Source organism: Ostrinia furnacalis, unplaced genomic scaffold, assembly GCF_004193835.3.
Source record: "Ostrinia furnacalis isolate ACB-3 unplaced genomic scaffold, ASM419383v2 OfSCF1146, whole genome shotgun sequence".
NCBI classification, from domain to species: domain Eukaryota; kingdom Metazoa; phylum Arthropoda; class Insecta; order Lepidoptera; family Crambidae; genus Ostrinia; species Ostrinia furnacalis.
Window position 1 is genome coordinate 1 of NW_021131385.1, and position 17,544 is coordinate 17,544.

Sequence of the window (17,544 nt, forward strand, 5' to 3'; positions counted from 1 at the left end):
TCATTTCACGCTAAAACCTTTCAAACAAGAACCTAAGTTTGTAGGTACTAGGTAGCCTAAGTCGATTATTGTCATTATAATATTCACTATTTTTTATTTTGATTTTTGATTTTATAATACCGACATACATGATTAAAAAAAGTCTTCAAGCAAGAACCCTTGACTTCAATGGTTATGAAAGATTTNCGATCACGTTTCCGCGATCGAGTACTTTCTTCATCGGCATTCACTCCCGTTGGAGAAGAGTTCTCCATATTTTCGGAAAGGAACTTATAATTTGCAAAAATATAGTAGGTAATTTAACTAATTTGAAAAATGTTTTTTGCAAGTGAAACTAAACTGACTTGTGAACGGCGCGAAAAACAACGCTATAATGACGAGTCTCAACCTGGTGCTCGCGCGCCCAGTAAGTAGTACCAAACCGACACTACAGAGGGCGCCACTATCGGAAAGGAACCGAAAAAGCTGACTTTAGGTAAGAAAAACAGGTGCTAACTCAATGATGGATTCCGGATATTGAATAAAAAATAATAGGNAAACAAATAATAATAATTAGCACACTAAAGCGTGGGTGCGTAGTCAGATAAAATCTCTGGAAAGGAACATCTTTCATTTTGTAGAGTCTGTAGACTACAGTGTAAGAGCGTTTTTACTTGTTTTAAAAAAACATCATTTGTTGCATTGTCTTCAGATCCTGTAAAAATATATCTAACCTAAATTACACGCCTGTAATAATAAGGCCCGATGTTTTGGTGGGTTTTGTTAAATTCATATGGTTAGACCGGTTTTGCTCTTAACTAATTTGGATCCACGAAATCTGTTCCAAATGATTCATGTATTCTATTATTTATGTATGATGTTGATTTTATGTAAGTAAGCTTGTTAAAATGTCACTACGTGCGGAAGCACGCACGGCTGAGCAGAGCAGTCAGGAAGTGAATCGGCCCAGGGGCGCAGTCTCTCGTATGAATTGAGCGAAGCAAGTGGAATACCGCCATATGCGGCGTGTGGCTGACGGCTGTACGATGACCCAGTATACGAAGGGTCAAGGACCGGAATGTCAGCCTGTACCAATGTTTACCTGAACCACGCGTTGCGAATGCACGCGCCTTAAGGTCTTTCGAAATTATTACGATTCCCAATTGTTTTGTGTTATTAAACATTCCATTGTTAAATGGTTATGGTAGGAGCTACTAGGTGCCGCTTACCATTGTTAAATTAATTGTAATCTACTATTACTCACTCGTAAGGTCTCTACTAGACAGTATGACTTTTATGTCACCACAACCTATGAATGACAACGCAGGCAGGTAGGTGTACCCATTATGTAGATTAACTTCTAAATGCGGGTACTTATTGTAATTTATCTTTATCTAACTGATAGAGCTCTAACAAAACCGATCGCACTGATTATTGTGTCTCTACTCGGAATCTTATTATCTTCGCAGGAATTTCAATAATGATTGTCATCCAGCAAACTTGTTTTTACAATAAAGACCTGTTTTTCTGAAGTCGTAGATAATAGGTATACTACCTACTTATTTACAGGAATAAAGTATAAGATAAATGTTGTTTATAATTTAATTAAGCCCTAACTTCCAGTATTGACTATCAATCTGCTTTTAGATTGGGTATAAGTAACTACCTACTAGTTTTCTCTTTTTTTTAATTGGTTGCTACCATACCAACCAATACCTACGTAAAGCATTTGAGATGTCAAGGTGAATTAGAGGCCGGTATTGTTTGATAAAACAATGTAAATAAAACTATACTAGGTAGGTGTATCCTATATTTTTCATTATACTCGACAATCTGTACCAAAATCAAACCTGATGACCTCATCCTATGATTAAGTAGGAGTGGATGTGAGCGATATGATTATGGAAGCATGCAAAATAATGTGCTTTTTAATTCAATAACATCATACCTAAGTACGTTAGTATTATCGTACCTACTTTGCGCGTTTTCAGCGCTCATGTAGAGTCTGTCGTAGGCAGGTTACATACAGTGCCTGAAGACAATGTAACAGTCGCTTTACATTTTGATACACATTTCCATTTGTAGAAGACAAACTGACTCATCAACCTAATTTGTAAGTTCTAGCAGAATATCACGACATTGTATCTGATACGGGTGTTACATTCTTTATCTATCACTCTATCAGACACTAATGTTCTGCTTATGTCTTATAAATTGCCTCTAAAAAAAGGTTGAAAGTAAAGAAGTAAGTAAACCCTCCCTTGGAAGAAGAATAAACTACTAGGTCCGTCCATGCTATAAAACGTTATCCAAATTATAACGACGACTATTGCTCAGTTACAAAAGATAGCGTTAGTAGTGTAATCCATAATAGTCACGAAGAGAAACAAAGAAATAAATCAGTGTATAGGTATAGGTAACTAATTAACATTCCGCTTTGTGAAAAAAAATCAGATCAAAGTCACGCAATGTGAAGGCGAGGCGTAGTAAATTAGATTAAGTAGTTAGCCATTCAGACTTAGGTAAATGCGCCACTAACTTACTCTACTACCCACTTACTAAACGGAAACGTATTTCTATGGTTTCAGATTTTATTCTGCACACTCAACACCCACAAAGTTGACATGAAGAAACTTCTAGGCGGACAAATAGGATTAGAAGATTTTATATTTGCCCATAGAAAAGGACGACCAAAAGAAATAGAAATTGTGAAAACAGAAGATGCCTTGGGATTAACAATAACAGACAATGGTGCCGGATATGCGTTTATAAAGAGGATAAAGGAAGGCTCAATCGTCTCGAGAATACCACACATAGAGGTGAGTCAGAGAATGGAGATAACAACGAATGTAGAGTCGCAAAGTCCTCATTTAGAAAATTAAACATACCAACTTACATGCCTAGTTTGTAACGTTAGTTTGGTATTAAGGCAACATTAATTATCTAAAATTATTTATTTCGTAAGATTTATTGTGTTACAAATGTTTTTAAAGACATGGTCAACTATTGAACATTACTAAAGAAACACCTAACAGTAAAAGCATGTAGCCTACATTCAATTTGTATTATCTTCCTACTTACCTCAATAATTACAGTGTGTCCGGGAATGTAGTGATCAAACTTTAAGGGCGTAATCTATGGACTATTTTATAGATGAAAATACTTGACCCATTTCTCGCAAAAATATAAGGATTTAAGTTTTTAATTGTTAGTTTTCACCCCTTCCTTCAAAAACAAGTGAAAGCGTGGGTAACTTAACACTAATAAGCAAATATTTTATATCATGCGATAGCCAATAAAATTATCTATTAGTAGAAGTAGAAAACAGATACAAGTTTCATACATTTTAATAGAGTAAGAATGGATTTAATTAGAAAAAAAAACATGACTTTTTTCACTTGTTTTCAGTTATTTTCCAACACAAGAAAAACCACGTAGTTGAAGTATAATTTTTTTTCATTGTATTATTAGTATTTGAACTATTCTACAAAACTGATGTAAATTTATTAGTCTAGGTACGTCTATTTGTTTCGACGTACCTAATTGTTGAACAAAGATACACTTCCCAGCGGTTCCACTTGCTTTCACTTGTTTTTGAAGGAAGAGGTGAAAAATAAAAATTAAGGATTACTAATGTTTGGCCTTTAAAAAACTTTTCCCAAATTATCACATCGCATACAACGTTTCGCAAATTTTCATTTGGCAAATTCTTATTTAGCAAAACAACTTATTGCAAACTTTTAATTCGCAAATGTCGTTTTTGGCATATTATTGTTTAGCAAATTATTGTTTGGCAAAGTACCTAACCTATGTACTATGTAAAAATATTTAATGATAAACTATTTACAAAATAATTTGATTGGTGTATAGAATGGAATACAAATTAGCTTGTGGTTATTATTTTGTTTAGTGGGTAGTTAATATAAAATTTGTTCTAAATTGATTTTCATATTTCATTCTTTTTATCGAAATTTCCAAATGATTCATTAACCATAGAGGTGATTCTAGCTCATTAAGGCGGTTATCACACAGATACACACACACGACAGATTTAATCATTGTATGCAAGTATCTCAGTTTGTATAGAAAACACGCGCTGCACTTCACACTGACAACGCGTCCGCGCGCGTGATTTTTTATATGAAAATCACGCGCTCCGCGGCGGAGCGCGGCGCAGTGTGATAACCGCCTTAGGGTCACTGTTCTAACCTAACCTAACCTACTATTTTCTGCAATACCTACTTTCTGCAACCATACTATTTTCTGCAATCTCTTTGTTTTACAAAAAATTCTTGTGAAAACCATGATCATCTGCCTTGATATGCTTTGATTTGTGGGGTAACGGTGGGTACGTACTTACTTATGTTGAGTGTCAATTTGGCCAAACAAATTATTTGGGATATAATATTTGGCAAAATGAAACATTATTGCCAAGTAAAATTTTGCCAAATGATAATTTGACCAAATGAATTAGTTGCGAAAAGTACAGTTGCTAAAAGTTCATTTGGGAAATGAAACTTTGGCGAAAAGTAATGTGGCCAAACGGAAGGATACCAAAAATTAAAAACTTAAATCTTTGTAATTTTGCGAGAAATGGCTCAAGCCCCAAATTTCAAGTATTTTCATCGATAAAATTGTCCATAGATTTACGCCCATAAAAGTTTGATCACTACATGCCCGGACACACTGTATTATGTATTTTTGGTTTTTATTTCGCTCTACTAAGTTACATTCACTTCAGATACAGCAACAATAGAGGGAACTGTAACGATAAAATACAGTTATTCAGCTTGTTAAGAATTTAGGAGGAAGCTAACCATTACTGCATTAAAAGTAATTTACTTTCATTTAGGTCGGAGACCACATTGAAAAGCTGGATGGAGAGAATATGGTCGGGAAACGGCATTACGAGGTCGCGAAGACTTTGAAAGACATTCCTAAAGGCACAACGTTTATAATTCGACTCGTGGAGCCGCTCAAAAGCGGCTTTGGAAGTATCGGACCCAAAACCAGCAGCGCCCGAGCCGGCAAGAAGCAAAACTACGGTTCCGGAAAGGAAACTTTAAGGTTTAAGGCGAATGGACAAGCCACCATAGAAGATGAGGTAAGACTATAAATGTTAATGTTTAATAATATCGATCATGCAGCATAGGAACTATGTAGAATGTAAGGTAACTTAGATTATGGTAGTTAATTTAAATATAACGACGATCCTAACCCCAAGACAATCAATGTTCACAGCCTCGTAAGTCTATTTTGAGGGATTTTTTAAAATTGCGATCACCAGTTGGCGCCACTGTCTCACCAACAAGCAAGTGACATTACTGGCCAGTGGCGCCAACTAGTGAGCACAATTAAGTAAACCCGTTTAAGATATCCGTCCGTTTCTATTCACTCGGAACTTCGGGATAAAGCATACATGCAGATGATGTTCATATAAATATTTCAAGCAATAATTCTAATACACACAGTGGTCTGTGCTAATACAATACTTTCTCGCTTTTTCAGCACGACGAAAAATCAAAGGCTGGCATAGAGAAAATTAATGGGTTGCTGGAATCTTTCATGGGCATCAACGACTCAGAATTGGCGTCACAAATGTGGGATCTATCAGAAGGAAAGACCAACTCCATGCAGTTGGCTGAAGCAATCGACAACAGTGATCTCCAGGAGTTTGGCTTCACCGACGAGTTCATTATAGAGCTGTGGGGCGTAATCACAGATGCCAGAGCCGGTCGTCTTAGTTAGACTCAATTTTTTAATTAAAACTTATCAGATTGTGAATAAAGATATTGAATATTATCTAAAAATCTAAATGGAAAGATTTGATATTTAAGTGCTGTAAAATACTTTTATGTGATAATTAAGGTACATTGAGTATTAGGTAGTATAAGGTCAAGTAAGTAATTTATGTTTATACTAAGGTGGTATTGTTAGATACCTACCTTATGTAGGTAGATATGATCAATACGTATCTACTTATCTAGCGTTCTATGAAAAGTGATTATCAGTACAATAATGGAAACAAGCAATGTCGTTTAATATGGTTGTTTTTATGGATTTTGTAAAAGTACAATAATTAAAAGTGCCTTAAAATGTGACTGTTAGAAGAAGTAGGTAACTAGGTACAGGTACTTAGACGTACGTTACCCATAATATGCAATGTATGTTTTACAGAGCTTCAAGTGTATTTAAAATTCACTGGCATTATCTAAAACAGTACAAAACAAACACGCATTTTAGTTGTAATAGTGTGTGCGTACCTACTTAGAGTGAGGTACATAAAGTTATCTCCACAACTAGCAAAAACAATTAATTATGATGATACTGTTACTGACATAATACTGAAACTGTAAGAGGTACCTAAGTACCAGCTACTCCTCCTTAGTACGTTCACTCGCTTTTAAAGGAGTAAGGCCGGGCTTATTATATTTGTCTGATGTGTCATACATTTAGTTCAATAAGTGTCGTATTATGATGGCTTCGGACGTGTCGCATACTAAATGTATGAAACCTTAGTATGCAACAAATTTCTTCTGATGCGTTACGAGCAACAAAACACTGCAGATGGATATAATCCAGCCTAAGAAAGGACTGTCACTTGCAAATCTCAAGTGGTTATAATAGTGACGCCAACTACTGAGTAGCATATTTTGTACTGGTCAGGTTGGCGCCACTGTAGGGTAAGTCGCCTCACATGCCAATGAAAATATTGAGCGTAAATTACCTATAGTCCTAAGCCCACATGGTAACCGTCAGTATAGCACATAATTATGGTCATATTGGTCATTTAAATTATGTAAATAAGATTATTATTATGATTTTCTCCTGTTCCTGAATAACATCTGCCTACTTATTTTATTAGTAGTAAAGTGCATTTTATGTAGCTATTAAATACTAAAGTCTACGGTTAGTAGCCTTTTAATAAAATTGAAAAAAATATATTAATTGAAATTTGTGTATGTAGCTTCTATAAAAATAACAGTCACTAGATGTTAAATCAAATTGTTATTTTAGTAGGAGAGATTAGCCTTCCTCCAAATGCTTAATTATTAGAACACCTATGTGAATTTAAAGTTAAATTATATTAAAATTGATTATTTTTTCAATTATTTTTTATTTAAAAGATCTAACAAACTTCTACTCGATTAACAATGATTGTTNTCCTATAATGTCTACATACTAGTATTCTACCTACCTACCTACCATAAAATAAGTTATTTCAACTACTTACATTGTCTAAAGCCTGGTCCGTGAGCACGTAGAATTTTGTCCAATGACCCTCAGTCCCGCAAAGTCAGTGTTGTGTTCCTACCTAAATATTAATGTCATTTTCGTTACAGATGGTGAGATGGCCAACAAACAACAGGCAACTTATGATAAAATACTACAATTAGAAATGGAAATAAGCAAATTACTTGAAAATAATAAATTAATTCAAGTTTTGCTTTTGCACCAATACAACGACATATAAGATGCCATGCCACACAAATAGTTATTAATCACATAGCAAATTTAGAAGGGACAACAGTAAATGAAATACATAAACGTTTGGGATTGAATGATTTGAAATAAAACACATGTTATATTAATGGAACGTTTTATTTGAACACAAATACAACTCTTTACAATTACGCGCGAGCGATAAGAATAGGTAGCTTGGGGTCATTGGACAAAATTCTACGTGCTCACGGAGCAGCTAGGAAAAGGTGCGAGAAATTAAAACTACCCATTTTAAATACTAAAAGTCATCATTAACTGTCAACTTACTTATTTAAAAAATCCTTTAGAAGTAGGTAAGTACTTATTAAAACAAAAAAGATTGTTTTTGAATTAAATCATTCAATCCCGATTTTTATGTAACGTTTGTACTATCGCCAACAGTGTTAACTGCCCATTGAAAGTCATGTCATCTCGTTCTATCGCAAAGAATCGCCATTTGATTAGAGCGAGAGCAAAAACGGAAATGGATAGTTAACAGTGTGGGCGTGTGTGTACGTAGTAAAAATAAAATAAATGTACCTACTTACCTACAAGCTTTTGATTTATTGAAGTTCATTAAGTAAGTACCTATTTTATGAATGGATGGATTAGGTAGGTACCTACCTACCTACCTACTTAGTTTAACTTTGCAAGTTTCTTGTGTCGCAACAACACACTACTGGGTGGCATAAGCCTTATTCGATTCGGGAAGAAGGAAATAATGGTAGTAAGATTGATTGATTTATTTACTTTATCCCAATAAGATTTTTTTTTTTCTATTATGAGAGAATGAATTCATAATAAGTAGGTAAGTATAAGTGTATCTACATACGTAATCTACCGAAGTAGCTACATTATTCTGAGGCAACGCAACGAGTTAAGATTTTATTATCTAATTTGAATACTCACTGGGTGAGCAAAATATGTACAAGCAAAGTGATTACATTCCAGTTGACCTTGAGAGAACTCGACACAAACACATTTTCGCTTAGTTTCTTATCATTTTATCTTCTGTAGTTACAGTGTGAAGAACTCTTGATTTAAAAAAATTAAAATATACATTTTGGGTGTTCTTCACCTCACCCTCGTCTGCTGTGGAGTGTTGACGGTCAGCTGTTTATTTGACGTTTGACAAGCAAAACAACCATAGCCGGCGAAAGTGATCAGAGTGATCTATTTGCAATATAAAAGCAAATTAATAAAATGGTAATGACGTCATTAGGACGAAATCTAGTGCTTAGATTGAAATTTAACACATACGGAGCACCAAAAAGACATAACTTCGATGTTGTCAAGGTAAGATCGTATTTTGTTTTCGATAGGTGTTTGTTAATTAACTTGTTGAATTATAATTAACTCAGTACATTACTGCGCATTTTCAGCCTTTGTCATGTGCAAAGTACAGTACTTCAAGTAGAAACACTAAAGTTTACGAGGATGTAGTTGAAGCAGTTGGTGATATTAAAGATGGGTCAAAACTTTTGGTTGGTGGCTTTGGTCTGTGTGGAATACCAGAAAATTTGATTCAAGCTGTGAACAAAAGGGGCGTTACTGGTCTTACAGTAGTTTCTAATAATGCAGGTACCTACTTTCTTAGTCAATCACTAGTTGATACAATTGAATTGAATTAATATTGAAGCTAACATCAATTTTTAGGTGTTGAGAACTTTGGTTTGGGTATATTACTGAAGAGTAAGCAGATTAAGCGTATGATCTCATCATATGTTGGAGAAAATGCTGAATTTGAGAAACAATATTTAACAGGAGAGTTAGAGGTAGTTAATTTACCAAAGATTCTTTTGACTAAAATACATTTTCTCCGATTAACTTTTTACTGTTTCTATTAAATAGGTTGAGTTGACTCCTCAAGGAACATTGGCTGAAAGAATCCGAGCTGGTGGTGCCGGTATACCAGCCTTTTTTACACCAACAGGATATGGTACCCTTATTCAAGAAGGTGGAGCACCTATCAAGTATGGTAAAGATGGCAAAGTAGGTAAAAGAATGTTATAAAAATAAATCAATATTTATTATCTTATCTAACTATACTTTGCTAGTGTAGATAAGTAAATCAATGCTACAGTTAAGGAGAACAAAACCAAAACAATTTAATAACTTGTATGTCAAGTAGTTTATACATCTTTAACACCCAAATTATGATTTCAGATTGATATACAGAGTTCGGCTCGTCATGTTCAAAAATTCAATGGTAATGATTATGTTATGGAAGAAGCAATCACAGGTGATTTTGCTTTAGTCAAGGCATGGAAAGCTGACAGGCATGGTAACCTGATTTTCAGGAAAAGTGCCCGTAACTTTAACCCTGCCATGTGTAAAGCTGCACGTATAACCATAGCTGAAGTTGAAGAAATTGTCGATGAAATTGAACCTGATACAGTTCATGTACCATCAATATTTGTGCACAGAATTTTCAAGGGCAATAAATTCGAAAAAAGAATAGAGAGAAGAACAGTCACCAAACCTGAGTCTCAGAAGGAGAAGAAAGCATCAGATTTGATGCGAGAGAGAATAATCAAAAGAGTTGCACTGGAATTTAAGGATGGAATGCATGCAAACCTTGGAATTGGTACGAAAAAATTACTTTTTGATGAAAATAGAGTATACCAAGTTGGAATAAATAGTGACTTTTTTGTGGTACAGAAACTCAGGTTAATTCCTCTTTTTAATTATTGCAGGTATGCCAATGTTGGCCAGTAACTACATACCTAAAAATGTGAAAGTTTTATTGCAATCTGAAAATGGTATCCTTGGACTTGGACCCTTCCCTACTGAAGAAAATGTGGATGCAGATCTGATTAACGCTGGAAAAGAAACTGTGACTGTAGTTCCTGGTAAGTTGACTTTCTAAAGTTCTGAGAAATAAAATGTTAAATACACATTGAAATTTTATTGTACCTTTTTTACAGGAGCGTCCTATTTCTCATCTGATGACAGCTTTGCAATGATTCGAGGAGGTCATATTGATTTGACTATACTTGGAGCTATGCAAGTCTCCCAGTTTGGTGATCTTGCAAACTGGATGATTCCGGTAATTAATATTGTTCATAAGTTATTCTATTTCCTTAATTTATTTAGGTGTTTATGTAACATTTGGTTATTGAATTTTTAGGGGAAAATGGTAAAGGGCATGGGTGGAGCTATGGATCTAGTGTCGGCGCCACGTACAAAAGTTGTCGTTACAATGGAGCACACTGCTAAAAATGGAAGTCACAAAATTCTTCCTGAGTGTTCACTGCCACTCACAGGAAAGAACTGTGTGGATATGATTATTACTGAAAAGGTATGTTATAAACTCATTACTACAATAAATATTTTTTGTAAGGCAGGCGGATTGATTTATAATGCCGTGATTGAAGTTTATGTTCCAGAATGTTTTAAAATTTCCATATTATTTTCAGTGTGTGTTTGAAGTGGACAAGGAAAAGGGTCTGATCTTAACCGAACTGGCCGATGGAGTCACAGTTGAAGATATTCTTGTGAGCACGGGCTGTGAGTTCAATGTATCACCAGACCTGAAGAAAATGGGGGACATTACTGAGGTTCATTAAAAATAAAATAATTAGAGATGAAACGGATATCCGGTAACTATCCGGTAGGCCGGATATCCGGCCTAAATTTACTATCCGGCCGGATACCGGATAGTAACTCACTATCCGGCCGGATACCGGATATTAAAAAAACTATGACAATTTCCTATTAATAAAATGAAATACATTAATCTTTGAGGTAATCATCAATAAAATAGCTTAAATTAATGACGGCTTTTATTTAAAGTCCAAAAAGTTACAAAAAGCCATATTAAGGCCTTTAAAAAAACTACATAATTTCTTTTTTCTGGGCTATTCACTCTAATGACGAATACATAAATAGTAAATATCTGTTAAGTCGAAATATTGCCAAATAAAACAGGCGATCTTTTTTCACTGATGGTCTGAATGATGTCATGATGCACTTCAGTCAGATTACGCAGCAAGTAAACTAATTTAATTTTCGCTATTCAATCACACACTCACGATGCCAACCGAAATCGCCCGAATTGAACTGCCCCCTAGACAAGTGGCAAAATCTGACATTCTATTCGGACTGATTCGATTTTCGAAAAGTGTGACTAGTCTAGTCTACTAATAGACCCACTGATCGCGTTCGAAGCACCTGTGCGGCGTTAAACTTGTCATGACATGCAACGAGACAATGGGCCAACTATCCGGCCGCCGGATATCCGGCTATCCGGCCTAGCAGCTGGCCGGATATCCGGTATCCGGTATCCGGCCAAACAACTATCCGTTTCATCTCTAAAAATAATCCTTACTCATCTCATGAGACTGGAATGCTAAGTCAAAATCATACATAGCCATATTCTATTATCTTACTGGAAATCTCGTAATAATTACAACTTAGACTTAGCTTTCATTATGCCAGAATTTATAGTTCAAATGAATTAATTTTGATTTTCCCGATATTAAGACTATATTTTTACAGAGTTAAATACTAGAGATGAAACGGATATCCGGTAACTATCCGGTAGGCCGGATATCCGGCCTTAATTTACTATCCGGCCGGATACCGGATAGTAACTCACTATCCGGCCGGATACCGGATATTAAAAAACTACGATATTAATTTCCTATTAATAAAAGAAAATACATTAATCTTTGAGGTAAACATCAATAAAATGGCTTATAATAATGACGGCTTTTATTTAGAGTCCAAAAGTTACAAAAAGCCATATTAAGATCTTTAAAAAAACTAATTTCTTTTTCTGGGCTATTCACTCTAATGACGAATTCATAAATATTAAATATGTTATAGCCCGACCAGGAACATAAAAACCCTCGCCATGTTGCGGAAAACTAATGGTACTAATTTATTTTAATGGCAACAGTAACTGAAAACTTCATTGACATGTCACCTTGCATGTCAGTCTATTGCTGTCAAAGTGTAAACAAACTTTATTTTAAATGTGCGCAATTGATTTTGTGAATTAAATTGCTAAAATCTTTTTATACGAGTAGTCGTGAAAAAGTGGTTCACAATGTGTTAAAGTATTTGTCGAAGAGAAATACTAAGGGTTCGGATAATATTTTCATTGAATAATGTTTCCGACAAAGGTTGTCAAATTGACTGACATGTTTATCGCATAGTACAGTCCACTATGAAAATTAGCTGTGGTTTGTTTCAACTACCTATTTTAAAAAAAATTGTCACTTTCCAAGTGTTGAATTTTATGGAATTGGGAAAGAAGTACCGAGTTTGAAGCGTTCATGAGCAAACATTGCAGTTGAATATTCAAGTTCTGAATTTGATTATTGATGAATAATAAACCTACAAGCTCGATTGATGGTTTCATTTAATTTATTTAAACCAGGTTACCTATAATAATATTTTTTCGTTAATTTAGGAAAATATCAAATTAGCCCGTAATCCTGAATCCTGATACATAAAGTTAGCCTATTAATTTAACACAGGTACGACTGTACTCAGTGTTGCACTATCAAATGCAATTGACGCGCCTCTATGCCAGGGTTTTTATGTTGCTGGTCAGGCTATAAGTCGAAATATTGCCAAATAAAAAGCCATCTTTTTTCACTGATGGTCTGATGGTCTGATGTCATGATGCAGTTCAGTCAGATTCGTCACATTCGCCAGCAAGGAAACTAATTTAATTTTCGCTATTCAATAACACCCTCACGATGGCAACCGAAATCGCCCGAATTGATCTGCCCCTTAGACAAGTTGCAAAATCTGACATTCTATTCGGACTGATTCGATTTTCGAAAAGTGTGACTAGTCTACAATAGACCCACTGATCGCGTTCGAAGCACCTGTGCGGCGTTAAACTCGTCACGACATGTAACGAGACAATGGGCCAACTATCCGGCCGCCGGATATCCGGCTATCCGGCCTAGCAGCTGGCCGGATATCCGGTATCCGGTATCCGGCCAAACAACTATCCGTTTCATCTCTATTAAATACATACTTTTTAAAATTAAGTTTATAAAAATAAGTTTTGTTACAAAATATTATTACATTGTTAGATAAGCAGTGTAAATAAACCCACAATTATTTTACTCAATGCTCATTTTATGTAAAAAAATATTTAATAAGTTACACAACTTTATTGAGTACCTAGGTACATATATTTTTTATTGTTTACATTTTGTAATTAGAAAGAAATAATTCTATTTTATATCGGCAGACTACTGTACTGTAAATCGTTATTTTATTTTTACTGACATTAAATAATATTGTTAATAAAACTAGCAATTAATTTACACCTGGTGCTCTGATGATTTTCAGAAATAAGCACCACCATGAACAATGGGTGGCTGAGAATAGTCCCCTGATATAGTTCCTATGAGGGTTTTCGCGTATGAAAAATCCGCCAGATGGCAATACGTAGACGCGAGGTCCAAATTCTGCATGATTGGTTATTTTTGACATGAAATTGACAGATAATAATGTCAAAATCCACCAATCACGCATCAGTCAGACCCCACATCCACGTCCCGCCATCTAGCGGATATTTCATACGCGAAAACCCTCATTTAAAATGAATTTAACTTCTTTATACATAGCTAATAGCATGACTGACATAAGATAAATAAACGTCAAAAAATTTTTCATCGAAAAGCACGGGAAACGTACTTGGTGGACCTAATTTTTCTTGCTCTTGTTTTTTAAATTAATTAAAGGATCAGAATGGTGGTATAGTGCATAAATAACTAGTATTTTAAGTTATATTTTTATAATTTTATCATAGTGTCATTCACCTCTGCAGTTCTGGGTGAGTTTTGATTGTTTTTCTCTGGCATCTCAACAATGACAACCCGCCAGGCGTCTAATTTTGTTACTTTAACAACATGTGGCCAGTCAGGTATGGACACAGAAGGTTCGGTAATGGACACGGACGGATCTGAAAATGCTTCTAACCCAAGAAGAGAGTTGTTGTTCGTAAAGTTTGCAAGCACTGTAATAAAAAGCGCAAAAGTCGTCATAACAAATCATCTGCGTGGAGCCAGGTACCTAATGATTCTGATTGAGCAAAACAGCAAAAGAGCAATAAAGTTTTCAAGGTACAAGCGAGAAAAGAAAATCGAAATCGCTTCAGTCCTTCAGGGAGTTATAATGCAAGATAAGCAGAAAGACACATCAAATACTTACTTAATAATAATGCAAAAACTGTTTTCGCGCTAGTGTCTTCGCGCAAACGTCTTTTCGCGCAAGTGTCCATGCGCGCAAATGGCTTCGCGCTAGTGTCTTCGCGAAAATGTTTCGCGCAAGTGTGCCAGACCAGAACCGACAAGAACCCTTTCCCTACGAATGTAAGAGCAATATTTCATTTAAGTGATTGAGTAGTAAATAAGTTAGCAGGCGTTGGTCAGAGTACTTGTGAAGAAGCAATCTCAAACTCAAATTTATTGAACTGGACTGTATTATTCAGCTCTATCATCTATATATACAACGTGTCCCAAAATTCAAGGATAAGCCGGCGCCGCAGGGTTGACATAGTCATGACTGCTTTAGGAAAAATAAGAAAAAAAATCTGTCTCAATTATTTTTTAAGTTACACAATAAATTACGAAATTTGTCGAAAATTGACATCCCTTATGATATTTTACATTACCACGACTACAATTTTTCAAATACTTCCGTTTTTTTGTTTGTATCGGCAACTTAAGTAGTGCTGCTGTCCACCCAAATTCTTAAAACCCTCAGAATCCTTGCAGTTTTTACACAAAAGTTAATCAAAATATGATATTTCCTTAAAATTTTGCACGATTTTTACTTACACTCCACTTTGACTCGTCGTTTTGTAAAAAAAACAGTATGAACACTACTGCGGCAAGTTTTTTATAAAGTTGACGCAACTATCCAAGATTCCGAAATGGTATAATACTCTAAGAAAACTAGTCGCAAAAAAGATATGCGTACCATTTTTACAAGCATTTCGCTTGTAAGTTAGTATGAGATAAATCTTGCAACTGAATTTAAAACCAGTTCTCCTTAACCAATTGAGCTGAAATTTGGTATACTTGTGTAAGTACGATGACAATGCAATATTATGGTACCATTGAGCTGGATGGAGTATGGAGGAGGCCATAGGAACTCTTAACGAAACGGCGGAATTACATCTAGTTTGGGTTCGTTGGACTTGTCTTTTCGAGCACTTTAGTGCTAGACGATGATCAGGGTCCTGATGATGAAGTCAAGAGGTGGCAGGAGCTGGCCATAGGAACTCCTAAACGAAACGGCGGAAGCTTATCGAGTTTGGGTTCGTTGGATTTGTCTTTTCGAGCACTTTAGTGCTAGATGATGTCCAGGGTCCTGATGATGAAGTCAATTATAATTTTCAAACGAAGTCAAGCTTGTTTTTAAATAAGTTTTTTTTATTACAACTTTATTTTAAGCTTTTTAGTTGTTTCTCAATCTCATGGCCTAAGTGCTCGGGAAGACAAATCCAACGAACCCAAACTCGATAAGCTTCCGCCGTTTCGTTTAGGAGTTCCTATGGCCAGCTCCTGCCACCTCTTGACTTCATCATCAGGACCCTGAACATCATCTAGCACTAAAGTGCTCGAAAAGACAAGTCCAACGAACCCAAACTAGATGTAATTCCGCCGTTTCGTTAAGAGTTCCTATGGCCACCTCCATACTCCATCCAGCTCAATGGTACCATAATATTGCATTGTCATCGTACTTACACAAGTATACCAAATTTCAGCTCAATTGGTTAAGGAGAACTGGTTTTAAATTCAGTTGCAAGATTTATCCCATACTAACTAACAAGCGAAGTGCTTGTAAAAATGGTACGCATATCTTTTTTGCGACTAGTTTTCTTAGTGTATTATACCATTTCGGAATCTTGGATAGTTGCGTCAACTTTATAAAAAACTTGCCGCAGTAGTGTTCATACTGTTTTTTTACAAAACGACGAGTCAAAGTGGAGTGTAAGTAAAAATCGTTTAAAATTTTAAGGAAATATCATATTTTGATTAACTTTTGTGTAAAAACTGCAAGGATTCTGAGGGTTTTAAGAATTGGGGTGGACAGCAGCACTACTTAAGTTGCCGATACAAACAAAAAAAATGAAGTATTTGAAAAATTGTAGTCGTGGTAATGTAAAATATCATAAGGGTTGTCAATTTTCGACGAATTTCATAATTTATTGTGTAACTTAAAAAATAATTGAGATAGATTTTTTTTCTTATTTTTCCTAAAGCAGTCATGACTATGTCCACCCTGCGGCGCCGGCTTATCCTTGAATTTTGGGACACGTTGTATATAAAAGAAAGTCGTGTTAGCTACACCACTTATAACTCAAGAACGGCTGAACCGATTTAGCTGAAAATTGTCAGGGAGGTAGTTTAGAGCCAGGAGAAGGACATAGAATACTTTTTATCCCGTTCGAAATTAAAAAAAAAGTCTGCTTATTTATTGCCATTAAGGCGGAACAAAGTTCGCCGGGTCAGCTAGTTAGATATAAAGAAGCTTTGCTTTGCTTAGTTCAAAAGTTGATAGAGCAGCATAAAGGGCCTTATTACAAAATAGTTAAGCCCGGGACGAAAGTTTCCATATTAAATGTCAATTTAAATCAGCGTTCAACTTTTTGTAATACCTACCTACCTAGATTAATGTAAAGGAAGGGGTGATCAGGCCGAAGATGGAAGCGAGCTTCATCACCTCCGGGTGAAGCTTAGTCACAGAGAAACTGGCTTACTTGTAACGGCTGTAACACAAAAATGCTGTTAACAATGTTGTTATGGCGTAAAACTGAACGTAGGTAGGTAAACTAAAGGTAAGATGGTGGTGGTAAGGTAACACTGGTACCAACCAAATTAAAAAAAAATCTGACCCCACTGGGAATCGAACCCGGGACCTCTGGGTCTGAAACACTAGACCACAGAGACGGTCGACACTACAGGATGAACACGACATCGCGTCGTGGTGCCGGGGTGCTATCGTACTAAATGTTTAAGCTGAAAGTGGGCCATGTCACTGGAAGACTCGGTATTGCACGTGTAGTTTGATGAAGGAAGGAAGCACCTGCGGGCTCTGCAGGAC

General features: G+C 35.7%; 2 protein-coding genes across 2 annotated transcripts; both read left to right on the top strand.

The window, feature by feature from the left end:
• Nucleotides 1-373: 373 nt before the first annotated feature.
• On the top strand, nucleotides 374-6,949 carry LOC114351489 (PDZ domain-containing protein GIPC1-like). Its single transcript, XM_028302730.1, has 4 exons — nucleotides 374-406; nucleotides 2,502-2,798; nucleotides 4,832-5,083; nucleotides 5,488-6,949. The coding sequence occupies exons 1-4, from the start codon at nucleotides 374-376 to the stop codon at nucleotides 5,725-5,727; spliced, it is 822 nt and encodes a 273-aa protein (XP_028158531.1). The 3' UTR covers nucleotides 5,728-6,949.
• A 1,483-nt stretch (nucleotides 6,950-8,432) lies between these two features.
• On the top strand, nucleotides 8,433-11,966 carry SCOT (Succinyl-CoA:3-ketoacid CoA transferase). The gene is made up of 10 exons (XM_028302717.1): nucleotides 8,433-8,757; nucleotides 8,844-9,042; nucleotides 9,118-9,236; nucleotides 9,313-9,453; nucleotides 9,628-10,048; nucleotides 10,158-10,313; nucleotides 10,389-10,510; nucleotides 10,592-10,762; nucleotides 10,881-11,037; nucleotides 11,781-11,966. Exons 1-9 carry the CDS (start codon nucleotides 8,665-8,667, stop codon nucleotides 11,028-11,030), a joined length of 1,572 nt encoding a protein of 523 aa, XP_028158518.1. The 5' UTR covers nucleotides 8,433-8,664; the 3' UTR covers nucleotides 11,031-11,037; nucleotides 11,781-11,966.
• The last annotated feature ends 5,578 nt before the right edge of the window (nucleotides 11,967-17,544 follow it).

Coding starts and splice junctions, on each gene's coding strand:
- SCOT (XM_028302717.1), top strand. CDS start 8,665: ATGGTAATGACGTCATTAGGACGAAATCTAGTGCTTAGATTGAAATTT. Junction 9,237..9,312: donor ATTTAACAGGAGAGTTAGAG/GTAGTTAATTTA, acceptor TCTATTAAATAG/GTTGAGTTGACTCCTCAAGG. Junction 10,314..10,388: donor AACTGTGACTGTAGTTCCTG/GTAAGTTGACTT, acceptor CCTTTTTTACAG/GAGCGTCCTATTTCTCATCT.
- LOC114351489 (XM_028302730.1), top strand. CDS start 374: ATGACGAGTCTCAACCTGGTGCTCGCGCGCCCA. Junction 2,799..4,831: donor CGAGAATACCACACATAGAG/GTGAGTCAGAGA, acceptor ACTTTCATTTAG/GTCGGAGACCACATTGAAAA. Junction 5,084..5,487: donor AAGCCACCATAGAAGATGAG/GTAAGACTATAA, acceptor TCGCTTTTTCAG/CACGACGAAAAATCAAAGGC.